The 26,335-nt window shown below is 37.4% G+C and overlaps 2 protein-coding genes across 17 annotated transcripts in view; one reads left to right on the forward strand and one right to left on the reverse strand.

Moving 5' to 3' along the window:
- LY75 (lymphocyte antigen 75) overlaps nucleotides 1-21,972 on the forward strand; it is a 47,306-nt gene extending 25,334 nt beyond the window's left edge. The window contains exons 19-35 of the mRNA XM_080601162.1: nucleotides 318-382; nucleotides 1,651-1,727; nucleotides 2,785-2,921; nucleotides 3,852-3,957; nucleotides 5,167-5,327; nucleotides 6,035-6,164; nucleotides 8,804-9,036; nucleotides 10,853-11,021; nucleotides 12,157-12,318; nucleotides 13,251-13,373; nucleotides 13,795-13,989; nucleotides 14,375-14,595; nucleotides 15,553-15,727; nucleotides 16,235-16,402; nucleotides 17,618-17,740; nucleotides 18,206-18,373; nucleotides 19,183-21,972. Of these exons, the coding sequence (XP_080457288.1) occupies nucleotides 318-382; nucleotides 1,651-1,727; nucleotides 2,785-2,921; nucleotides 3,852-3,957; nucleotides 5,167-5,327; nucleotides 6,035-6,164; nucleotides 8,804-9,036; nucleotides 10,853-11,021; nucleotides 12,157-12,318; nucleotides 13,251-13,373; nucleotides 13,795-13,989; nucleotides 14,375-14,595; nucleotides 15,553-15,727; nucleotides 16,235-16,402; nucleotides 17,618-17,740; nucleotides 18,206-18,373; nucleotides 19,183-19,367 (2,598 nt within the window). The 3' untranslated portion in view covers nucleotides 19,368-21,972. The remainder of the gene's footprint in view (nucleotides 1-317; nucleotides 383-1,650; nucleotides 1,728-2,784; nucleotides 2,922-3,851; nucleotides 3,958-5,166; nucleotides 5,328-6,034; nucleotides 6,165-8,803; nucleotides 9,037-10,852; nucleotides 11,022-12,156; nucleotides 12,319-13,250; nucleotides 13,374-13,794; nucleotides 13,990-14,374; nucleotides 14,596-15,552; nucleotides 15,728-16,234; nucleotides 16,403-17,617; nucleotides 17,741-18,205; nucleotides 18,374-19,182) is intronic.
- LOC308198578 (uncharacterized protein) lies at nucleotides 12,051-26,297 on the reverse strand. 16 transcript variants are annotated; one of them, XR_013954012.1, is made up of 7 exons: nucleotides 25,141-26,297; nucleotides 21,157-21,260; nucleotides 18,716-18,845; nucleotides 17,933-18,040; nucleotides 16,550-16,620; nucleotides 15,056-15,264; nucleotides 12,051-14,928 (listed from the first exon to the last, which is right to left on the reverse strand). XR_013954012.1 is itself a non-coding variant. In XM_080601316.1 (5 exons), the coding sequence occupies exons 1-5, from the start codon at nucleotides 25,437-25,439 to the stop codon at nucleotides 15,191-15,193; spliced, it is 636 nt and encodes a 211-aa protein (XP_080457442.1). In that variant the 5' UTR covers nucleotides 25,440-26,297; the 3' UTR covers nucleotides 14,602-15,190. The 16 variants fall into 16 exon arrangements, 6 of the variants coding, with proteins under 6 accessions (XP_080457442.1, XP_080457441.1, XP_080457444.1 ...); XR_013954016.1 differs by adding an exon at nucleotides 17,006-17,080 and having other exon boundaries at nucleotides 14,602-15,267; nucleotides 17,933-18,023; XR_013954017.1 differs by adding an exon at nucleotides 17,006-17,080 and having other exon boundaries at nucleotides 14,602-15,267.
- Nucleotides 26,298-26,335: the final 38 nt, after the last annotated feature.

Below are 26,335 nucleotides of genomic sequence, written 5' to 3' on the forward strand. Positions count from 1 at the left end.
TGGTAGTGTTGCTGCTATGAATTTTGAAGGAATAATGCATGTAGCATGATGCACTTATGAAACTGATGCAAGATTTCTTATAGCTTTATCCAACAGAGTGGAAAGTGTCTTTTCTTATATTAGATGCAGGGGTCTGTTTATCTGGCATATGCGTCTTGAACTGTATCTTTTCCTATTCTTGAATAATTGTAAATCTGCACTATTTAAAAAAAATCATTTTAAATCAGATTAATTTTGTCATTGATTTATTAATGGTGGAGTCTGAAGATCTGTCTCTATGGATTGTAAAATACCATTTTGTTCTTTTTTTCCCACAGTTATCAAACAGTGAACAAAAGTGGTGGCTGAAGTTTATTGATTATGGCTACAGCTATCATTCACCGTATGTAGAATAATCCATTACTGTAAACTTTTTTCATGCCATTTTTAGGCATATAGTTAAGTAGAACAGTTTCTAAAGGAAAATGTTTTATCCCCAAATTTGTAAAAGGTCACTTCTTCTGTATCATCCTGAAGAAGTAAGATAAATTTGAACTAAGCTAGGAAACACTACAGCGCTGTTCAGCGAACACTGTTCTCCACATCTGCTTACATGTACCTGCACCTACTCCTGCAATGCTAAGCACAGTCAACAGAGTACCTAGGGCAGAGAGAGTAAGAGAACTATGTGGTGCTCAAAGCAAGTCATAGTTAGCACAGTATGTGTATATATACTTAAAAAGTAAGTATATTTCAAAATATTGTTGAAATATTCTAATGAGTTGCCAATGCCTTAGTTCTGTTCCCGTTACAAAGCATCAACAATTTACACATAACTGTATGTGTGTAAATTAATAGTACAGACTTGGATGAAAAGAAACAACTTAATTCTTAATCCAATTCTTCTAAGTCTCTCCAGTCCTATAGATTTCAGGTTGTTGGGCTTTGACATCTTAGTCTTGTCATGTGAATCATTAATGTACAGGGCCCTAATAGCTAATGAATTCAATTGATCTTTAAAATAATTTTATTGGATTTTAGGCCCAGTTTTTTCTTGTTAATAATTGGGGAACTGAAAAAGAGATTCTGAAAAAGAAATCTCTGTTGGTTTTAAGGATAGGTGAGAATATCTGAGAACAGGAAATGTGAAATCAGTTTGACATCTTTCTCCCAGTTAGGTAATGTGGAAGTCTTGGAGAGCTACTACTGTACTCCTGTAGAGCTGGGATGCTTCACAGCAAACCTTGCATTGTGCTGTCTGTGGCTTCAGCAAACAATCATGAGCTTCTTATAAGCAAAAATCTTAATTTGCCAAAATACTGTAGTGATATACTACTTCAAAAATATTTTAGAACGGATAAACGTGGGCTGTTGACCGTTATCCTCGCTTGTCTTCAGTGTGCTAGCAATTGCAGCATGCGATGGATAATTTACCCTTGTAGTGCACATCTCCTTAACACAGTTGATTTGGGCATGGTATATAACTTTTGAACGTACCACATGTTTGTTCCTAGTCTAGTTTCTCCCCCTCTGTCCTTTCCAGTGTTGTAGGGCATCTCCTAGAAACAATTACCAGCCCAAATTTTTGTATGTACTGGCTCTGTTGATATCAGAGTTTCCACCTGAAGATCACACTGGATTGGAGATTGACTCTGAAATGTTTGTATCCAGTTTACAGTTATTTCCACGCTTCCATGATCGATTCCTGAGGGATTGCTGGTATGTTTCTAGAAAGAACTGGTACAGAGGTATGGTTGTTTTCAATTTTTCCCCCCTGTCTGTCATTATTATGTTTAAAAAAAACAAGTGTTCTGCCAAAACTCTGATACTTGAATGCACACTGATACTGAGTTAGAAGTGAATGGCTTCTTGATGATTATCTGATTCAATTTCGAATAATTTGTTTCTTTATAGTAGAAGCCATTATAATATTTCTTGATGTCCAGAGGCAAGCCTGAATTCATATGACAATTTTTTTTACGATTGATTGTCACTCCTTCTGTGACATAAATTAATTTACGTGAAATCTGTTTCTCTGGTCTTTTTTGTGTGTATGCAACATATTCTGAGTTCTGGAAATTAAGAGTGGTGTTAGAGTAGTTTGACTGAACACCTGCAACTGAATATGCAGCTGGAGATGTAAATTTTATTAAGTAGTGGAGTCATACTGGAAAAGGTACACAAAGTAATGTAAATGCTATCTGGTGGTACTTGAGGCTTCTTCTTTTTCTTTTTTCAACATTGCTTTACATTGAGAAAATTTTGTAACCTCTAGAGACTAAATATGTCTATTATCATTTCCACTTTAAAGCACATTTCCCCCGTTATTCTGTTGTACGCTGCTGACCTGTTTTCATCCCTATTAGCCAAAAATTCAACTTTACTAGGAAGACAGTCCAGTTAATTCTGGAATCATGTAAAATAGTACAGGGCAGACTCAGAATTTCTTTTGGCTTTAGTGGACTTTAGATTACACACCCTCTATGCTAGAAAATGTCTTCATATTCAAAATCTTTTAATTTCATCTTTTGTCTGTTAAGTTACTTCTACTTATGTTAAGTGTTGCTACTGGAAGTAAGAGATCAGAATCTGTATCTTTAGGAATGATATATTATTCTCTGATATAAATCACTTACATTTGTCTCTTGCTCTCCTGTTACATTTAAAGCTTTATGTTGGATCATACTTCCCTATAGTTGCGCTAAAAAGGACTTTGCTTCACGTTTCATCATGTCAAAATATGTGTGGCAATTAGAGCATTACAGAAACTATCATAACTGTTTTTTAAAACTTATATTTTTGCAGACTACCCAGTTAACTGTAATATGAAACTGCCCTTCATTTGTGAGAAAAATAATGCCTCCTTACTGGAGAAACATGATCCCAGTTACCGCCCAGTCACAGGAGGTTGCCCTAAGGATTGGCTTCGGTTTCGGAATAAGGTACAGAAAAAACACAGATCAATTATCATTACTTAGTTTTCATTGTCTAGTAAGCTGGAGTGTCCTGCTGAAAGAGGCAAGGAAGTATCCAGTGTGTTCAGGAATGAACTGGGAGGTGGCTTTTGAAAACTACATACAGTGATTAAAATCACCTCCTCTACTTCTCTGTCCTTTTTTGATGGCTTTCAAATTTCAATGCAGTAATCTTCAGGATTTTCATTTTCCCCTCACCATACACTTAGGTCCAAGAACTTTGTTTTTATTATCTAATCTAATTTGAAGGAAAAGAAGTATTAGAAAGGGAAGGATGAGATTTCTGCTTCCCAAGTCACCTTAAGGATTTAACTTGCTTAGGAATTAGAGGAAATTTTTAAACAGAAATCAAAAGCCATACTATAGTGAATTTCAGTACTACGTTTCAAGGTAGTCATTTGAAATCTTAGACTGATTCCTCGTATGTGACCTGTTGCTGTTTCCTGTACATAAGAAGGAGTGTGCATCAAATCTGCACATTGCATTGTGCCAAGACTTGCAAATTTACTTCGTCATTGCAGAATATAGCTTTTGAGTCCCTATGTAGTTTCTTGCAAAAGATAATGTGTTACAGTAAAAGGTTCTTGGCCCATCCCAGTCTGACTTTAGTTAACACGTGTGAATTCATTCTTAAAACAGTACATGATCCTGATAGAGCTGATTAAAAGTTATTGAATTCTAATCCTCTGCTGTGAATGAGGAGCTACTCAGGGAGATTATTAATCATTTTTGTATTTATCTATTCTACTTGCTAGTAATGGTTCCCATACTTTTTGAGAAAAATAATTACATTTTATTACAGGAAATGAAGTGAGATTTTAAGGCTGATTTAGAAACATTTTCTTATGAGTTTCTTCTTAGGTATGAAAAAAATCTTTTCTTATGTTTATTTTGCAGTGTTTTCGAAAGATGAAATCTGAATATTTAACATTTAATGCAGCTAATGAAAAATGTATAACTTTTGGAGGTTCACTTCCATCTATCTCAAATCAAGCTGAGCAAGGTATGGTGAACTGGGGGCACTTCTAGTGTGCAGCTTCTCTTCCAAACTCAATATAGTTCTGCCTAAGAACTAGAGCATAAAATCACTTGCTTATCTACAGGCATACCAGGAGCATTCTAAAAATCTAAGACTGGTTAAAAATGTGTTGTCTGTTGTTGTTTGTGCTGCTAGAAACGTGGAAATTCTGTCAGTAATAAATAAATAAATAAAGATCAAGGAGAGAAGGGTCACTGCTGAATGAAAATTTTCCATCTTTTGCTTTGCCTGTTTAAAAACTACTGAGACTGTAGACTTTGTACTGTGAAGACCACAGTTTTTATTTGTCCCCTGCCATTCCTCCCCCCAGTAGTGAAGTCCACACACACGGAAAAAAAGGTGCGATCTTAAAGGAGCTTGCCTTTTTCTGTGGGCTGGTCCCATTGGTGTTAGGAGAGTGGCTAGTTCTGACATGTAAATCTCCCATGGATTTGTATAGCTTAGAAAATAGGCTGAGGCTCACATGTGGCCAGTAGTTAAGACATGTCAGCAGTAGCTAATTACATAGCTTCAGTTTGTCTTCCTGATCTAGATAAGCTGAGTGAATGCCTTTGTTGCCTGGGGGGGTTCACTGAAGGCCATTGTTTCATTCCAGAATGCTTGGTAAGAGGGCTCTGGTTTAAGATTTCCTTGGCTGGATTTTTTTTCCATCTAATCCTCTCTTCCTTTGTCCAGTCTTTCTTCCTCTGATGATGGGGTGGGTAAACTCTGCTAGAATCTAAGAAATGGTTCTGCCTTATGAGGTATGTCAGTAGGAGAGAAAGATGGGAGCTATGACTTCCTTCATCACTTTGGAGAGGGAAGGAGAACTCTTGTGTTCTCTCTGCAGGGAGACAATAGAAGATCATGCAGACTTGTGGAAAAGCAGCTTCTGAAATTTGTGTAAGTGCAAGGGTACAAAGCACTGAAGGCAAAAACAAGTTATACTCCTTGCTCCTCAGCTGAAAATTTGGAGGACAAATACCAATAGACTGTTCTGTTCAGATAAAAGATAACACCTTCTGGGTTGATTATGAAAGAAGGCAATGATGAGCATTAGAGAACCTTAAAGGACTAGGAAAATGAAGCTGATAAAAATGGAGGTTGCAGTATCTTATTTATGCAAAGTGTTTTTTCAGGTGTTTGCTGTTGTCTGAACCACAATGTGTACATGTTTACTGTTTTGTCCAACAGATTTTATAACATCCTTGCTTCCTGAAATGCCAAAAGATATTTGGATTGGCTTGCAGTTCTTGTTCAGCACAAGAGAAAACAAATGGATAGATGGGAGTAAACTGTTGTATAGTAATTTTCACCCACTCCTGACAGGAAGACTAAGGAAAATTCCTCTGGATGTAAGTTCGGACTTCTGACTATTAAACTTCTCTTGACTAGTGAAAAATGAAAGTTGGAATACCGATTGTATCAAAAGAAAAGGGGAAAAAAAAGATTAAAAACAAAAACAACAAAAAGCAGACCAGATCCCTCAAGTGGTGATTTTAATTGGCAGACAAGGTGACTGACAGTAATGGAATTCTGTTTATTTGGACCTTTATTTGTATGATGTCTTCTGAACTGATATATGAAACGCTGAAAGGTGAAGGAAAAAAAATACAAAAAAAAAACAACTATTTAATGACTCTTCTGTAATTGCTATCTGCAATTAAAAAACTACATACAAACAGTCATCAAAAAGATGCCATCAATAATTATTAGTTCAGTTATACTTAGCATCTGTAAACCATCATACATCGGTATTTAGCATGCTGCTCTACCAAGGCAAAGCATAATAAATATAATGGAATCACACCCACGAACAAGATTTATTTTAAGTGTTAGTTTTTTTCATTTAATGTTCTTCCCCCGTATTTAGCTTATGAATTCTTTTTGAGTCTAAGCACCTGGTAGTGTTTGTAAAATAGGCAAGCTGTATTGCACCACTCCTTTGAAACTTCTTAAAACAAGTTCAGACAGATCAAGTTCTCCTAGCCTCATGTTTTTTTCACTTTCTCTACACAAGTATGTTTATACCTTATATTTGTGTGACATCTATGATTTTCAGCTTTTTGATGAAGAATTTAACAATCAATGTGGTGTAATCCTCAATGATCCCAAGTCTCAGTATGTTGGAACATGGAATTTCACTGCTTGCGCTGACAGGCATTTCTTGGGTATATGCCAGCGGCCTACAGGTAAGTCTGAAGAGTCAAAATAATTTAAATAAATTAGAGCCAGAGTTTGCTGTTGAGATGCGTATGCCAGTAGATCTCTTAATACATGTAAATCATTGCACTTGAAGAACAAGATTCTTGTAGACACCAAGCAGGTACATTTTGGAAAAGCATAGTGTGAAAGGGCAATGACGTGGGACAAATTTTATCAGCTATTCAGAATTTTCCCTTTTGTTTTTCATAGACCCCTTCAGAAGGTATCTGTTTTCCTGAGAGATTCTGACTGCATGGTTTCACTGGAACCATGCTTCGGCATATAGGAGCTTTAACATTCTGGGGATATAGATGTCATGTACATCAAGGGCTAGAACAAGTGACTCCTCCTTCCCCCTTGGAACTGGAAGATGGAAGTCCTGGGGAGGAATCTCACAATATTTTCACCATACTTAAACATCTCCTGTGCTTTTAGCACTACCAGAATATGAGGTATCATGTGCTCTTGAAGTTGAAATTGGTCTCCCCAGAGCAAACCTTGAGGGCATACATGAAGAGTGATAATTTGCAGTGATGTGGCTTTCCCTAGCTTCATAGATTTATTGGCATGAGTAGGGTTTCTTAATCTGAACTAAAAATAATATTCCGATACAGCCATGTAGGTTGCTCGGCACAAATTACTGGAACTAGATCAAACAAATATACCTACTCTTGCATTTAATTACTGCTATGGGCTAATATTCAGCATACCCACTTTTGAGTATGTACTTCTATGTAATTAATCCTCTTAAGTAACTAACTTGCTGTCTTCTTAGAAAAAAAAAAGCTGTGTAAAATAAACACACAAGAAAATATTCACCTTCTTTTTCGTCTTTTTCAAATAGGCAAAGCAAGCTTATCCCCCTTATTTAACATAAAAATATTCTTTATTCCAGTGCCAAATATTTTGGAAATTCCAAGTGTCAAAATTTGAAGTTTAGCTGGGAGAGATGTAGTCATTAAAAAAAAAATTAAATTAGATTTTTATTAATAGAAAGTTGATCTGCGTAGATCGGTGTATTATCAGTCTGGGTTAACTGGAATAGTAAGCATTTCCTCCTAGCCAGAACTGCAGAAGATGTAACGAGAAAGGGTTAGGGACTGTCAAGAGTATGTGTCCCGGTCATTGGTGATATGGGTCTTAAGGTAATTTGTGTGGAAAAGGACCTCAGAAGGTTGCAGGGATAGCTATGAGACCTGTCCAAGTTGCCTTCAGCTTTATCCTAGGGAAAAAGACAACTCAGATTCCTAAGAAATCTTGATATGATTGTGATTTGCACAACTTCTTGAGACATTCATCATCAGTAATTTCTTCTTTTCTCTCTCAGAAATGAACACTTTCCTTACTAACTTGTTTCCAGTTTGGTACTCCTTGATATGTGGTGATTCTTCTGGTTCAATGGTTCTTTTTTACTAGCTGTATATTAAGTGAAAGCACTTGGCAGCAGACATAAGCAACTTAATTCAAACAGTCCATTTCAGCCTTGTCGCTTTTATGGTCTACTGAAAGTTGGAAATATAGTGCATAAATACCAGTTGTATATTATTTTTCTCTGTTCCTGTGTTTTGAAAAATGGCTCTGTCAGCCAACCAATTAGCCATTTTTACATTATTATTTATAGTGTTTTTTCCTCTCTCAGTGAGCCCTTTTATGCTTCCATGTCAAGTTTCTTCTGCCTTTTTTGGGGAAAAATGTATTTATTTATTATGTATAAATTCTGGGGCGTTACTAGCTTTGCATGCTTTAATTTACCACCCATGGGAATGTTTGCATATTTTATTAACTGCAATTGCAACGCATCACTGAGCTATCTGCCTTCAGAATGATGCTGATAACTGTGGCAAGACTCAGTGCTAAGAACACAAACGGTAAATTACACCCCTCCCTATTCAACGTGGATTTTCTATAATTAACTAAGTGCATGTGGAAACAAAATCAATTCCCAATATACATGTGGATGGCAGAAAGGAACTCTGGGACTGTGCTGTACACTGTGAGATCTGTATAGACAAGTTTTATGGCCCATTGGATTTGCATAAGCGTAAATCCACAGGCTCCACAGAGATAAATGAATCAAGTATAGCAGTTGCTATCTTGCAGCAGAGAGCAGTCATTTTCTCCCACTGCTGTATCTAATTGAAGCTATGGAGTATGTTTTTTCTTCAATAAATGAAAGATAATAAATAAAAATAAATAAATAAATAAAATATATAATATAAAAAATAAAATAAAAACATTATATATAATATAAAAAATATAAAAAATAAAAAATATAAAATGAATAAAATAAAATAAAAAAATAAATAAAAATAAACATTATTTAGCAGTTAAATAAAAATAGCAGGTACAAAAAATGTGTGAAGCCAAGTTAAGAGAGAGAGATAAAAATAGAGTGGCTGAAAATAGCCCTTCCTGCATTTTTTGCTTTTATATATTTTCTGTCTAAAGTGTAAAAGATATTTGTTCCTAACTAAAATCATTAGCATAATCTACTTCCTAAGAAAGTATTTCTGATATTTTTTTCTGAGGGAATACAAACAGGTTTTTTTCTGTTTATTACAGAGAAATTGGGAGTTTAGAATGTATTCCATTGTTTAACCATCTAATAACTGTTTTTCTTATTTAGGCATAGGAGCTGCTGATAATCAGACAGAGCAAGTCCTTAATGAAAGGTTCACCTATCAAAATGTTCAATATGAAGTAATTCTGAAGAATTTGTCCTGGGATGATGCAATGGCTGCATGCATAAATCGCAAGATGCAGCTGGTTAGCATCACAGATCAGTTCCAGCAGGCTTTTCTCGCTGTTCAGGCTGCCCTTCATAATCACCCCCTGTGGATTGGGCTCTTCAGCAGAGATGTAAGTTTTATTTTCCATTCAGACTGTAGCTTAAAGTAATGTTTAGAGTTGTATGAAATAGAAACTGGGATTAAAAAATGCAGTAACATATTAATTTCCTGGGGTAATTTTTCATTTAGTGATAATCATCCGGAGGGTCTCAAGATTAACGTTCTAAATCTTTCTGCTCTCTGAGTTACATAGTCAGTTGTTGGACTCCACTGAATGGATTGATGAAGAGGAGACAATTGTTTTAAAAGATTATAGGAAGAAGGGACATATTGTAGGGTAGCATCAACACAGGTCACTGTGTTACTTTTTGCCTCTTTTGTTAATGAACGAATAATTGGCTTTTAGTATCATCAGCACCGCTTACGGTACCACTGTAAAAAGTTAACTCAAATCTGTTTTAAAAGGGAGAAACTAGAAGTGACAAATGAAAACCAGAATGAATAACTGAACACTTCTGGAGATACATTTGTGAAGTTTAACTTAAACTGTGCTGTTACTTCATGTTATTTGTACTTCTGTTTTGAATTTGAGGGAGACATCCCTGAGATGCATTAGGGTTTTTTTCTTCTCTTCTGTGGCTGTGTTTGTTTGTTTGTTTTTAAATTCTCTGGAAAAGTCAGTGCAGGAGGTACTGCTTTATTGTTTTGCCTTTATTAGCCAGAGGACCTCCTAGTGATCTTCAGTGTGGATTGAAAGCACTCTTAGCTGTTAATGAACAGGTCTGGGCTTGCTTGCAGGGTTTATCTTTTTGCTGAACACGAGTCTTGATAATTGCAAGAAAAAAGTTAAAACTGGTTTGAAAAAAGCCTTACCTGCAAAGGTTGGTGCTCACTTGGCATCTATGGTGTTAGGATCTTCCTATGTCAGTAATTGGCTACTGAGTATTCAAGGCAAAGCAGGAAACAAAATAGAAATTTCATGGTATACTTTATGGAGAATATTATTTAAAATGAAATAGGCATTTAATCTTAATGAAGATGAAGAGACCAGAACAACCTTTTTTTCCCTCCTCTTTTGAATCTCAATCTGTATGTGAAGATCAAAGGAATCATTTTACTGCATACAGCTCAGACATACACTAGCATTTCTATATTGGAACGCTTGGTTGTTCGGGCACAATTAAAAAGTCACATGAAAGGAAATTCTAATGAAATCGATCACCAAAACTTGTTAATCCAGTGCTGGAATCCTACACACAAAAGAAAGATACAAAATATGTTAAATTACAATGAGTCAAGGAGATTTCCTGAGGAAAACTTTAAAAATGCAAGATTCTTAAAGGGTACCATGGTTGTTGTTGCATGTGGACTTTTTCTTATTCCTCCTGCATCCTCCAGGGCAGAAACACATCTTATTTATTAAATTAGTTAAATACTTGATAGATTACTTTCAACTCTCTGTGAAGAAACTCTGTTTTCAGATATTATCAGTTTTCCAAGACCAGATAATTAGACCTGCCATTGATTTACAAGTGCAAATGACGTAATTTGGACATCTCATTGCCTGGCCTTCCTCCATAAGCATAGAAGTTAAACATCAACATTTGATAATTTGTCATCCACTTCAGCCGTTTCATATTCTTGCAATTGCAAAACTTAAAATAACAAAGCTTGTCATATTGTGAACAGATCAAAATGAAAGAGTAGCGGAACATTTAACAGTTCACACCAGAGAGAGACACTGTGAATGCCATCTGTTTAGCACTTTCTGGCCAATGTAAATGTGTTATCTTGTTTTCTGTACCTTATATATGCGTATTTTATATATATATATATATTTATTTATTTACTACGTAAGCTGATCCATTTTATTTGCACAATGCTAGGGTGGAAAACATTACGGCTGGTTGGATGGGAAACACGTTAGTTTTAGTCGCTGGTCTGAAGATGATGAAGAAACAAGTGAAGAATGTGTGTTTTTGGATATTGATGGCTTCTGGAAAACTTCTGACTGTTCCTCTGAAAACCGAGGTGTTATTTGCTACTCATCAGAAAGTATGTATGCGAGCAAAATACTTCAAAAAGATGCATTTTTTTTTATGGTGAAGCATAGTTGAAAATTTCAGATTGTAACTTCAAAATTAAAACTTTTTTTTTTAATTACATTCCCTCAGACTAGCTTGTTTAAAATAGGGTAGTGTGCACCTGTTGCTCTTAATCCACAGGCTACATAGAAACGAACTCAGCGTAAGTGCTTTGGGATAGACTATACCCTTTATACTGTCAACTGATTCTGCCTTTGTACTGTTACTTTAATACCATTGCATACTAATCTCTCCCACTTGCATGCGGAAGATGACTGAGCTACCTCTGTACTATAAACATCTTAATATTGAGACCTCTTCAGTCATTCAAGTCTAAAAAGGGTAAGAGATACCTGACTATATGGAGGAGAAAGACAGCAGGCAGACACTGAATTGAAAGGTGCAAATTAAAGTCATCTTCAGTTCACATAAACTGTTCTAAATATACATCTATTATAGCAGGACAGCTTTTGGGGGGGATGCATATGAAGCATGACTCCCTTCTCAAAGAGAAAAACATCTCAGATTATCACAGATTTCTTCCCTAGGAGAACATTAATAATAATAGTATTTTGGTGAGAAGAAAGTTAAACCATTGTTGTACGCACTGAGTCACAGTAAAGTATATACTTGAGATTACGACATCTTTAATTGGTGCTTCCACTCTAATCAACTACAAGAAGAGTTCTTCTCACTTATCAAGTATTAAACAAAGTCATAGAACTAGGATGTATTGCCAGCTATGGAACAGCTTATTTGTTATGGTGATCTACCTTCATACAAAAGGCAGTAAGAGCTTTTAGTTGCTCGTTCATGCTTAGCATTTTTATGTAGCGATTGTATTCTTAAACCTATATAACCCAACAGCTATGCAAGCTGTAAGGGTTTGTATTCTTTTATAATGCTTACTGCTTATTTAGTTACTTAAAAACAAAACAACAACAAAAAACCCAAACCTCACTGTCATGAAAAAACTGAAAACAGTAACACATCACACATCCAGAGGGCAACACTTTTATTTGTCTTGATTGTTTTAAAATGCTACCTGAAAATGTACTGTGGTGTGCAAAAATTGTTTTAATAATGTCATGTCTTTCCTTCTTTAGAGAAGAATGAAAAAGAACAAGTTACACAAGTTAAGTGCCCACATAAGATTAAAAATACACCCTGGATATCATTTAGAAACAATTGTTACACTTTTATGATAACAAAAAATAGATGGCAAGAACTGAAGTCTCAAGAAGCTCATCATTTATGCAAGAAAATGAGTAAGTACTTCTTTATATTACAGATATCTAAGGACGTACCAGCTTGAAGGAGATTAGTTTTAGATCTGAGTCACTGTCTTAAAAAGACAGCAAAGTGAGGGTTTAGGAAGGCTGTGCATTTGGATATGTGTATTAGTGTTGCACTGCTTGATGCTGTTTGTGCTCATGCTACACTGATTAAAAGTGCAAGGCCATGTGTTTGAGAGGGAGATAACTAGGAACTAACGAATTCTGAGATCTCTGAAAAATGGAAAACACAATTTTTTTTATTTAAAATATGCAAATTTTAAATGGTTTGGGTAATTGTTATCCCCTTGGCAACATTCTGTCTTTACAGTCACAAGTACTTTTTTTTTCTCCCTTGTTCTGTGGAACAGTGAAGTGAACAAAGTAAACAGGCAGAGAATAGTCCAATTCAGAAAAGCACGTGGGCTTTTCCTGTTCATCCTGAACAAAGTGTACACTTAGGAACAGCTTCCCTCTTATATTAAGTAATTCTTTTAGCATTTCAAAGACATGTGTCTTTCCATAAACTGATTTTTCATTAATTGACTTCAATTCAGTCTTTTTCTTAATCTGCCTACTAGATAAAAAGTATTAAGAAAATTGTGAAAGATTGCTGATAGCTTTGTGTTCTATACACCCGATTTTTACTAAAAAAAATAATAAAGGGAGGAATAGTAAAGGGAAAATAAAACTTTACAGATGATAGAACCCATAAAATCTCTGGAGCTGAGTCTTAGCCACAAAACCAGGGGAATCACTGTTGATAACATATTTGAGAATTGTTTTCCCATTATTCATTTGGTTCTTTTGTCTTGTTATTATGCGTTTTTAACCTATCTGTAGTAGTTAATAATAGTAGTGAAAAATACTTTGTTGTAACTGAAAGGTGAATCTGTAAGAAAGTAATTAAAAAAAATTTTCAACAGACCCAGAAGCATTTGTTCTGAGCGTTCGAGATGAAGAAGAGAATAACTTTGTTACTGAACAGCTTCATTCATTCAGCGGTCTGGCTATGTGGGTCTGGCTGGGTGTAATTTATGACGACAGTGGTAAGTTGTCTTTTCTTTTTTTGTAATAACTAGATTGAAGATGGTTTGCAGCATTAGGTACATGTTTCTTGCATGTTTCAGTATATAGCCAAAGTCAAACCAAATACAAACATATAATAATGATTTATATTTGTATTTATCTTCTAGAAGGAAATAGTTATGGACATGGTTTCTGTTTGAGTGATAATTAGATCCAGCATGTTCTGTTTCATCTAGATTTGATTTCCCTGGAAAGCAGGATGTAAAAGGGCCTGGATGAGTAATACTAACGTATTTAGCATTGTACACAGAACTAATTTAGAGTAACTTAGAGCATCGCTGATTTTTTTCCAAAGTGAATATCTCTTAATGTCATTAAAAGCTAAATGGTATTTGTACGCATAATGACAACATTTTGATAAATATGCAATATTTTCCACAGATAAAGTTCTGAAGTGGTATGATGAAACTCATCTGGCTTACAATAACTGGAGGCTGGGAAGACCTACCATAAAGAAGAACAATTTTTTTGCTGGTGTAAATCTTGATGGTTTCTGGGATATTTATAATTATTCTCAAAGTTGGCATGCTCATCACTATAATGTGTACAGTATTCTTGCCTGTAAAATTGAAAGGGGTAAGTTGTAGAGAAGATTCATGTATAATTTATGGAGTGTTGGACGAGGCTCATAATTTAAGTTCTGGTCCTGCAGCACTTTCTGTACAAGGCTTTGGTTTTGCTCCCATTGAAACACGTGGCACAACTCTCACGGGCTCCTGTTGGTATAGGATCAGTCTGTGCATAACTACTGCAATATTCTGAGCAGACAATGTGTTTGCTGTACTCCGTCATTGGCTGTTTGTGATGTTCAAAATAACAAAAGATATTTTACATATTAAGTGGCTTGTACTGAAAAAAATTAACTCTTGCCTTGCAGTGTTACAGATTATTTTAATACTTTCTGTATGTTCCTAGTAATATTAATGAAGTGTACAGTTTGTCTTGTTTTTCTTTGAAATAGGACCCCAGCAGCACAAACCTCGACTGCCTGAGTCTATTCCACATGGAAACAGAACATACAGGATCCTTCAGAAAAAATTAACGTGGTATGAGGCACTGAGAGAATGCAAACAAAACAGGAGTGATCTAGCAAGTGTACACAGTGAATCACAACAGTTGTTTCTGGAAGATATTGTCAAGCAGGATGGGTATCCTCTGTGGCTTGGGTTGTCAATTCATGATGTAAGTATGTACTGTTGGTAACCTCAGTAAGAGTTTGTAAATAATATTCTGTACATGACATCAAATATTTTCCCATATTTTTCTTCCAGATCCTTAGCAGCTCCATTTCCATGTAACATATGTTAAAGCATATTAAATTTCAGTGTATGTAGAGACACTGCTACTATTTTTTCTGAATCTTTGAAACTTTAAAATAATACAATATGGAGCATGTTTAGTGCAGGTCAGGACTGGTTCTTCAAGGCCATTCAGGAATTGGCTCTTTAGCAAGTTATGCATCCCTTCTTTCAGAAGGCCAAGCTACAGATCATATTCCTTTGCTGGCTGCTTGTCCTGGGAGCAAAAGCACATGGTCCCAACCCTGTTTCCCACAATACTCCCCAAATCTGCCTCCAGAACTGGTAGTGGTTGGCAGGATAGTCCTCTGCAGAGAGAGCAGAAGTGTGTTTTCCATGCTTACCTTTCCTACCTGTGCCCCTCCTTTGATTGTGAATGGGGTCCCCACTTCTCACAACCGTCTCTTCAGTGTCAAGCTTCCATCGCTGTATCTGCAGTTTGAGCTGACACTGCAAACCATTGCTGAGCCTGGCCTGTTTTATGCACTGCAGCCATCCCAGCGGTTCAGCAGTTTGCAACACGTCTAGTAATCTCCACAGAAAGGAAGACAGGCTGCTTAAATGGAACAGCAGGATTACATTAAGTAAAACGTTCCCCATAGAATGTTACAAGGCACACTGCAGGTTTAAGCTTAGAAAGGTGCTGTGGTTTCTCAGTTCGCACAAACAGGTAGGATTCCTATGTTAAGGATTGCTTGGATTGAGAGAATGAGGTACCTCAATTTTAATTTATCACTCATCAAGTGATAACTATTGCTACATGACCTATTAATGACTGACAAGATTTAAACCACAACCATGTACTGCAGCTTAAAAATTGTAGTTTTCTTTCTTTAATTAGGGAAGCAAAGCTAATTTTGAATGGTCAGATGGAACTGACTTTGACTACTATCCATGGGAATTAGAAAACTCAAATACTACTGAGAATTGTGTTCTGTTGGATACTAAAGGATCTTGGAACCGTACAAAATGTACAAATGTTGCTGAAGGTGCCATTTGCTATAGCCCTCCAAACAGTAAGTGTTACTTTTCAACGTTTTATGTAGTTGTCTTCTGTATTCTATATTTACATGATTTATTTAGAACTAGAAACAAAGGCTGAAAGACCACTTTTTTTTTTTTTAAGAGTCTAGCAGGGATGATAGAATGATTTTAATAAATGTTGGAGACTCATCCTCTCTGTTCTAGAGGTGAAAATCTAAAAGAATCCTTGTCTTCTCTTGGTCACCTCTGACATACACGTAAGCGTTGGTCTTCTTCTTAATCAAATCTATATCAAACATAAACCAAACTTCAAAACACCCTAAAAGGCAAGGGGGAAAAAAAAAGGTTCCCAAGTCTTTGGGACTTGTCTTATGTCCATTTTTAAATAATTCTACTAGACATGAAGAAGGAATATATACTAATTGAATAATGGATGTTGGTAGGAGAAGTAGTCCTTGTTAATACTTCCATGTTACTACAACAAAGAAACTGCACAAACTCCTGCAGCAGAAATAACATTGATATCTTTATCTTTCCAGACAGACAATTACAGCAAAAGCAAGTGAGCCAAGCCCCAGGATGCCCGCAAATTAGTGGAACACTACAGTGGATACAGTATAAGGATCACTGTTACGCATTTGACATGGCGTTCTACAATTTTTCAGTATATAATGTGGAAGATGCTAAGAAAGTCTGCCAGAAACTGAGTATGTTTAGACTCTTATCACATTACGATCTGTAATTAGTCTACTTTACCAAAAAAATTAAAAACAAGAATGAAAGCCATATACTGGCTATGCTTCAGCTTTTCAGCTAATCTTCTTTTATTTAGGAAAACTAATAGGTAGCTTTACCTTCGAACATCCGATTAAGGTCCTTGACAGAACTCTGCAGTAGGCTGACAATTTGGTTGGCACATGGATATCTGCAAAGGAAATGCAGATATTCATTCATAGAGGATTCAGAAACTTAAGGTTTACAATTTGGAAGAAAACATTTTATACAAATAACTTTTTTAGAAATAAAGTTAGTGCTTTTAGTAGTGCTTTCTTACACATTATATGCTTTTATTAATTGCCTGCCGATAGTCCAAAGATTATAATAATATATAGATGATACACATTTATAGATATTACTAAAAAACACACTTTTCCTGTCAAGTTAAAGGAGTCTCTCTCCTATTTCATAAGCTATGTGCGGATTGTATCGCAAAAGATAATGTTAAGCAGCCTCATGTACAGAATCTTTGATCACCTTAGTTTAGAAGGTAGTGACTGACATATTTTTTGTAATCATATGATATAACTTACTATGTAGGAGGAAGAAGAAAAGGTGCAAATAGACCCAGTTCTGGATTCACCTTTCTGTTGAGCCTGCCCTGGTGGCTGAAAGATAAAGTTATCACTCTCTAAATTAAACTTCTGGCTTATATTTGCATATAGTGGTAAAGAATGGGTACACTGAGTCTTGATGCCAGTGTACCCTTTCCTTCCTCTTACTCCTTAATTTAACACTGCATATAAAAAATGAGGTACGATTGATTTAGAAAAGAACTTGATTCAGCAAAATGCTGAGCCTTTTACAAAAGGTATTATCACTTGAACAAGACTAGAAATTCTGAATCAGTGACATATCTTTTGATATCTTCCATTTAAGTAGTCCACAGCTGCAGTAAGTTTACTCCATTTTATTTCATATGACCTGCTTGAATAACCAGTCATCTGAAGCTATCTAGTATAACATTACACTGTAATTTAGGGTGTGGAGGGTTTGTCTTTCTTTTGCAGGTTACTTCAACTAATCGTAGAAGCCCAGATCATCAATTTTTTTCTTGTTGTAATTGTTCCCACAGAAAGCTTAATGTATGAGCACAATGGAAATTTCTGAAGTTACGATTCTGACCATTTTCCTCTTCCCCTTAGATCCTTCAGCAACACTTCTGACCATAGGAGATGCTGAAGAAAATGCATTTGTGAGCACACACATAAAGGAGAATGATCTCATCACCAAGAAAGTATGGCTTGGACTGACTCAGAACTCTAAGGGTAAGAAGCAGCAACCATGTATGAACATGAGTGTTTCATGTGGTAAATAAAAATGTATAAATCCTCAAATAAGAATACAGTTTTGTAGCAGCAGTTGCCTACAATAACTCCTTTCTGAGGCTGGCATCCCTCACTTAGCAGGGCACAGCCCTTTGGACTTCATGCTGTGTTAAGTCTCTTCCTGTTGCTCACCTGAGATAACCAGGAAGCAGCGAAGTTCATTTTCTCCAACACTCTCATTGATGCTTGATTGTGCTGTCACTTCCATCCAAACGCATCGGGTCTGGAGAAGAGGTGTGGCTAAAAGTGATGTGTTCATATTTATTGCTTTAAATATACAGAATAGATATTCTCAGCTCTGATTCTTTTAGCAGTGTAAAGTAATAGTTCGATAGCTCTGAGCTACATTCATTGTAGTACTAGAGAATATTTTGGTGACCTAAATAAGCAAATTTATCTCAACAGATCAGTCCCTGTACTGGCTCGATGGCTCATCAGTTAACTACGCCAACTGGGAAAACAAAAGCACAGAACTCAATGAAAAATGCAGTGTTATCCTGTCCACAACTGGCACATGGTCCAAAGTTGACTGCAGTCGTAGTCAAAGCAGAGTGGTCTGCAAAGCTCCTTTAGGTACGGAAAAATTGATTTTTAGCAGAGACTTAACACTGTAGTGACTATATTCAGGATTTTCTTTTTGTGGTGGGGAAATTCTCTTAAAGTAAAAAATAAAAAATAGTGCAATCCTCAAAAGAACCTATCAAGTAGCTCTGCCTTAAGCAGGAGCCTTCAGTGACTCTTCTGCCATAAAATTACATTCAGCTAAGACAGTATACTGATGAGAAACAAAGGACAAATTCTTTAGAAATTTACTTCTCCCAGCTCCCACTGTCCGCTTATAATAGGGTAAGGGAGAGAATTGAAATTCACACTTAAAAGACAGCGTAGAGTAGTTGCTGTGTTTTTAGTTCTTACCAGAGGGTGTCTTTCATGGGTGAGCCCATACAGGTAGGTACAGAAAGACTTCTGCTTGTAAGAGAAGCTGAGTAAACAGGTACTCAGATTGTTTTCAGTCTGGAGGAAGCTCCTGAAAACGGTCACACAGCTCCAGAAAAACAAAAAACAAAAAAAAAACTTAGGTCTCATGTTAATTCATCATATTCTGCTCTGTCCAGAAAAGGAAGCAGTCAGTTGAGCATTAAGCAGATTAATCAAAATAAACAATTAATAAATAATAAACAATTCATATGAGAACCTAACTTCCAGTTGATAAGGTGAAGTCTATTAATATGTTGAAACAGTTTGCCTTTACTCCAGCTAAATGACTCCTACATAAATGCGTACAGTATTAGTGTATAGGTACCTAAGCACCAACCCCATGAAAGCAATATTCTCCCCAAAACTCTTTAAATAACAACAATTTTTGTTTTGTTCTGTTACAGGTTCTAATCATACTGGGGTGGCTGTAGCATTTGCCCTGTTAATTATCCTAGTCTTCGCTGTCGGATTAGTGTGGTTTCTCTATAAAAAGAAACGTCTTCACTGGAGTGCCTTCTCTTCAGTACGTTACCAAAGAGGGATGAATGATGATGAAACTGATGATGTGTTCACAAAAGATAGCTATTGAGAACCTGTTCCTTCTAGGCAATTTAGCATGAACTTCACTGTGTGAAGCCACAAGGAATGAACTACTTGATGTTTTGTTACTTCTTTTTGAAAAAGTAATAAGGCTATTAATGGGGGCTAAATTTCATTCTTTTATACAAGCGTGCAATTTTTTTTTCAAGCCCATTTACATTTGGCCTCAGTTGTTTAAGGTACAAGGTTTCTGGAGTTCTGTAATATATTTTAATTTAGAGTATTATTTTCCTTCTCTTTACTGGAAAACGTTTTTAATGAAATAATTTGTGCCAATAGTACTTATGCAACATCACCGTATTGAATGCATGTAAAATTGCTACATGAATTCTGTCACTTTGTACAATTTTCACTCAATAACTTCAGGCCAAATGATGTAACATTTTGATAGCTAGCACTGGATTTACCCTGTAGCAGCTAGCACAAAGACTATAAATAGGAGACAAGCCATTTTTGTGTAGCAACTTTTCTAGAAAGCTATTACAAATTTTGATACAGTAGGGGAGAAAGGAGTTATAAGACAACTAAGCATTCTTTCCCATCCAACTAGACTTTAAATTTTCTTGTTGTAGTGGAGGAAGATCATACTGTTACTTTTTCCCCTCAAAGTCATGAAAAAAACCATGTTGTAATGGTGAGATAAGAATCTTAGAATGCACATTTTGAGCAAAGAATTATAGGGAATACCCTGCACTAAAGCCATGCTATCTAGGAGTAAATTAAATAAATGTAGAATATTTTAAGTCTGAGACTGGCAAGCTGGCAAATAACTAATCTTATCCCCCAAAGGCAGCAGGACTAGCAAAACTACCCACTAAGGGCTAACTGCAAGCACAGGCAAAACTCAAGACATAACAAAAGCCTTAGCCTTATAAAAGCAAAGGCATGAATGTTGTGTTTTATCCTGTGACATAACTGTTAAGTAAATTATTCAGTTTCTTTTCACAACTCCTTTCACAAAGTTTTGAAAGCACAAATAGCAGAAATGTTTACAGTGAAAATCAGTATCTAGACCTAAGCATTAATTAAGACAAACATTAAGAAAATTGCACCTAGAGTAGTATTTAGAGGAAGATCTATCACACTCTAGCTTGTCTTCAAACTACTCTGAAATTAGACCTGAGTGATTTTCTTGTGGATAAAACAGGGAAAAGACCTCCATTTTATGATCTGTTGCACTGTGACACCTGAGGACAGGAGTTTGCAGTGATGGTGTTCCATGTTCTGTAACGAGATGCTCCTGACATTGTACCTCCAGTAATGCTCTTGTTTATACTAGGGTTAAATGCTGAACTATATAAGGTGAAATATCTGTTGTCTGTCCAAGAAATAAGATAAAGATATAAGGAAGGAGTGTGAAAGAATGTATGGTAAATTAAGTTGCGTATGTAAATGCTAAAAATACTTGAGTATTTTACATAAAACTTAAACTTGATTTTTGTATGGAATGTGTCGCTGTGGCCTTTTCTATGCACTCCGAAGGAAGTTATAAAGGGAAAAAGGGAAGACAGCACTGTAAATGTTATTCTAATGATTTGACTTTTTCAAAAGTCATTAGACTTCTTAAATGTGCAGTACGAAAGTCAGAACAGACACGATTACTTTTATGAAGGAGTATATGCAAAAGACCAAATACACTCCCCATCTAATGATGGTGTGATATGGTAAATAGGAATACATTTGGTCTGACATGCTGAAAAAGCGTACTACTGATTTCTCTAAAGCAACATTGCAAGGTCATAACATTCAGCTGCGTTTTTTCCCTGCGGTTTACTTACGTTGACAGCACTTTTCTTTGTTCCTGTTTGCACTATTTTGATAAGCAGGTGTTTATCATCTGTACTGAGAAATAGAGAACTTTCTGTAGATACCACTTTAGAGCCTGTTAAAATAGCAGAGTGAAGGGGCATAGTAAAGGAAACATTGTTTTAGTTTGCTGATGAAGAAATAAGCACTTTCATTGTTTATTTGGTACTTAGGCACAATTGTGAACGTTTTCTTTCTTCTTTCTTGATGCTAGTTACTATGTAATGAAAGTAATCCCCACCTCCCTTCTTAAGCCTCCTTGGTTCCAGAAGTGTGAAACATAACAAACCCTGGTGCCTGTCATCTTGGTTTAGCTTATAAGCATAAATGCTTTGCCAAACAATTTCTAAGTTAACAAACTTTAAAAGTGTTGTTTTATTGTCCTTTTCTAACAACAATAATAATTGGGGAAAAAATATTTACAAATTCATGTTTTTAGATTTACTAGTTTTATAGGTGTTTATACTTTGAAATTTTTTAGGTGCGAGTCTGAAATTAAAATTTGAAATTAGTGATAAAATCCTAATTACCCAACAAATGACTATATTCTTTTGATAATAAAACCAAATATTTGTATATTTTATTCTTACGAATGATGTAAATAATTTTGCAAGGCCCCTTTTCTCATGTTTGTTTTATCATACCCAAGTTGTCTAATCACTGGTGATTCTTATTTGAACAAGCACAACTGCCTTAGTGCAGATGAATAACCCACTTTATTTGAAATATATAGGAAAATTATTTAGCAGTATTGTTACTGAAAGAATAAAGTTAAATAAAACACTAAACTGCTTACACTGGTTTTATTTCCATGGAAGCAGTTATCAGAGCTAACGTACAGCTAACGTTATTAATCACTGCATAAAAAAGCACATAGCACAGGGGCTGTGATCACAATTAAAACAGATAAGTTTTACACAGATAAGGTTTGCCCAGAAAGGGAACATTCCTCTGTGCCTTTGTTTTTAAATCAAGGTATAGCTCAGTAGATTCACTAGATGAGACAGCTTAGCTTTCTTTGAAAAGCTTAGCTCTAATGCAGTTTATAAGAGCTCCTAACATAATTCCTCATAAAACAGAGGCAAAGTTAAAATACTTCCAGCCTTGTGACATTTGCAATTTAAGCATGAGCTGTGTTCATTTTAAGTATCACCTGAAACTCTCAATTCCAGACCCCTAAAATCCATAACACCTGGTCAGAGGGCAGTGTTACTAGCTACAGGTAGTGCCTTTTGCTGGGAGAAACATCCTATGATACAAGACTATGAACACGGTCATCTGCATCAAGAGAATGTAAAAGCTGAAGACCAAGGATGAGCAGGGAAACAGAAACACAAAAACAAAGTATGTTCCCCAGGTCACACAGCAGTGGAAGTGGGAAGACATCTTAAAACTCCTTCATCTTAAAGCACAGACTGTCTGCTGGACTGCAGGAGCTCGACACAAGAACTGTACAGCTTCAGCTAAATGCACAAAGGTTTTTGCACACCTACGACCTGATGTACGCATCACAGTCCTGTTACAACAGAAGACCTTACTCCTGTGGAAAGGACCCATAGCAAATGGAGCAGCACCTTTGGTTACTCTTCCTGATTTTTGCCCAGTCTCTGAAGCATCTCACCAAATCCTCTGTCAGTCTCTGAAGCATCTCACCAAATCCTCTGTCATAGAAAGGTTAAACTACATCTGACACTAGACCATCCATCATTTTCATTTTAACACTGTTTCTGTATCAGTAACTTAACTCATACAGATATCAACCACAAGTGCTTATGCATGAACACTGGGTCTGATGCATTTATTGCATTTTCTATCATTTTTTTTCCTTTTTATTTTTTTTAAACCAAACATACCATCTGCTCATCGCTCTGGACATACGTTACACATCCAAACATTTTTGAATGGCGGAAATAAATTGCAAGGCCTGTCAATGATATATATACACACACATATATATATTTGGTGGTTGCAGATAAAGACCACAGTTACAATTTGTATTGCTCAAAGTCAGAATTACAGTTTGGACACTTTATGCATGTGTTGTTGCTCCATGTATGGAGCACAGTGTAACCCTCACGTTCATAAAAGTTCATCTAATTCATAGACTGGCTTGGGTTGGAAGGGACCTTAAAGATCATCCAGTTCCAACCCCCTGCCATAGGCAGGGACACCACCACTAGATCAGGTAGCTCAGGGCCCCATCCAACCTGGCCTTGAACACCTCCAGGGATGGGGCATCCACAGCTTCTCTGGGCAACCTGTGCCAGTGCTCACCACTGTCTGAGTGAAGAATTTCCTGCTAATCTCTAATCTAAATCTCCCCTCTTAGTTTAAAACCACTCCCTCTTGTCCTGTCATTATCTGACTGAGCAAAAAGTTGCTCTCCATCTTTTTTACAAGCCCCCTTTAAGTACTGAAAAATCACAATTCATTCTGTTGTCAAGAAAATGTAAAGTTCTTATTGACCAAATTATTTAACGGACTTTGACAGAGAACTATGAGCAAAATTAAAGAACTAAGCTTAGGAAACGCAGGCCATCAGGTACACGAAAGAAAATTTCGGTTGTCACTGTAATGGACTTTTCCCATTTAGTCCTGAAGAGTTTTGAAATTGGCAATTGACCACTACAAAACATAATTTCACTATTGATATGAAATTAACTTGCAAATGCTCTATAGCATTAATGCCATTATCTTGTTTTTATCCCTTTATCGTATTTTCACATTGAAAATGCCTATGCCCACTATTGTAATACCTGCCAGTAACTAAGCTTTTTGACAGAACTTGGGGGGGCAGGGTTAGGGAATGGGGAAATACCAGATGAGGCATTTGTTGTGATTACATGGTAATACAAAATAGACTACAAGTCCTGGATTTCTATTTGCAGTGCAGAAAGGAATACAATCAAAACAATGGCTGGTTGGTAGCTTTGCTCCTTTTCAGCATAAATATAATAATTATCTCTATGGTAACTTTTAAGAAAGTAGCATTTCAGTGATAGAAAAAAATTATTCCAAAACGTGCTTTCTTCATTATGTTGGCCCCTTAACGTGCACATTTTCTGTGAGAATAAGTGAGAACAAAGATCTTTTCCTACATGCTGTATCTCAGGGCACTTGCATTAATTCTAAGAGAGTTCTTTCTACTCCTGCTTTCTCTTAGCTTCTCTTTTCGTATGCCCTGTGTTATTGTTCCCCTTTAACAGACGATATAGAATGAACATTTAAGCAAAAATGCAACACTTCTTACACTCTGTAAAACCCAGCAAGCATTGTATGCCTATTCAGATTAACTTAACAAAGCCATTGATTCAGAGGAAGCCACAAATATGCCTGCATGACTGAATGGCATCCCCATTAGCAACTGTACTGCCTGCTGCTTCATTGGCCTTTATTTTCCTAAGCATGGTATGGGTATTGGGGCACTCTGTTGCAAGGGAGAGCGTAAATTACACGAACACGGGTAACATGTGGACACATTTACCCAGGACTTGGATCAGGAGCTACTTTGAGGAAAAGGGCTGGGCTCCTGAAGTTCTGCTGTGTCTTACCTCCTGCGGCTGCTGCTGTGCTTCACACCTGTTCTGTTCTGTACCCGTCGCCCTGTCCCTCACAGGTTTTGCCCATCCACCTCGCACAGCCCTGTAGAGCCTCTGCCTCACCCTGCCCTGCCACCCTTTCACGTACCCCTCCTCCCACCGGCACCTGTTGTTCTGCCCTGCTCGGGCACGTTACAGGCTTAACGGGGGCATCTTGCTTGCCTGTATCCTCCAGATTTGTGACTTACCACCTGCAGGCACCCTAAATGCAAGTACTTAAAGAGAACGCATAGTTCTACTTACGCTGTGGTGTGGGGTTCACGTGTAAACACCAGCACTGGCAGACAGAAAACCTCAGGCTTACTCGACAAGCACTATTAGGGCACCACTGGCGAACGCACCACCAGATAAACTCACCACCACACACGGGAGCCTGCCAGCGCGCACCAGCTGCGAGGGAAGGAGACCAGCAAGCACCACCGGCAGCCACCAGCCTGAGAGGCGCAGGACGAGCACCCCCAGCAGCCCCGCAACCCCACCGCGGGGTGCCGGGACACAGAGCCCGAGGAACGCCCGGAGGCTGCGGGACCCCCCCGGGGGCCGCCTCGGCCGGGGGACGGCCCCTGGGCGGGCCGCTGCGGCAGCGCCCAAAATGGCGGCGCAGCGCCGCGCAGGCGCAGTGAGTGCCCAGTGCCTGCCGCGCTGAGGGGCGACATGGCGGCTTGGGGCTGCTGGAAGGGGTTTTGGCGTGTATGCGGTGTTCAGGGGAGGGCTGCGGGATAAGAGGTCCGTGTTCGGTTCTGGCACTGCCCCCAAACCCACCCAGATAAGGGGGAGCTGCCTGCATTTGGGGCTTCCCAAGCAGAAAGGAAGGAGAGACCAAGTGGTTGTGAAATTAAGGCAGGAATGCACAACAGCTGAGGAAAGAAAAGCAACTGTTGAAGTAAACAGAGGCAGTCACCACCTAAAGTAAGGAACTGTAGACTACACAACGTGCTACAGATGAAGAAACTGAAAATCTGTGAACAGTTGGTAGTGAAATTCACAGAATCATAGAATCATTAAGGTTGGAAAAGACCTCCAAGATCATCTGGTCCAACCATCCCCCTACCACCAATGTCACCCACTACACCATGTCCCTAAGCACAAGGTCCAGCCTTTCCTTAAACACCCCCAGGGACAGTGACTCCACCACCTCCCTGGACAACCCATTCCAATACCTGACTGCTCTTTCTGAGAAGAAATGTCTCCTAATTTCCAACCTAAACCTCCCCTTGCATACAGTGATCTCCAGGGTCCCAGAGGGCTCTCAGAGCATCTGACTAAGGGATGTATAAGGGCACATTGATGGGGACTGTGCATCACTGTATTGTTTCCATACCTGTGGATGTATCGAAGGAGCTGTTGTCTGCTAGAGGATAGTCTGTCTGTATTGCTGATGATCAGCTGTTCCTATGCAGATTTACTGCTTCAGTGATGCTCCCTTGGGTGAACACCAGCCCCTGAGTGAGCAGCAGAACCTGGAAACAAACCTCACACCTTGTAGTGGCAAATTGCTTTCTGTTTGCCACAGAGGCAAATTTCCCTTCTGAGAGAAGGGCTGTTGTCCACT

This window comes from Anser brachyrhynchus, assembly GCF_964034855.1.
Source record: "Anser brachyrhynchus genome assembly, chromosome: 7".
Classification (NCBI taxonomy): domain Eukaryota; kingdom Metazoa; phylum Chordata; class Aves; order Anseriformes; family Anatidae; genus Anser; species Anser brachyrhynchus.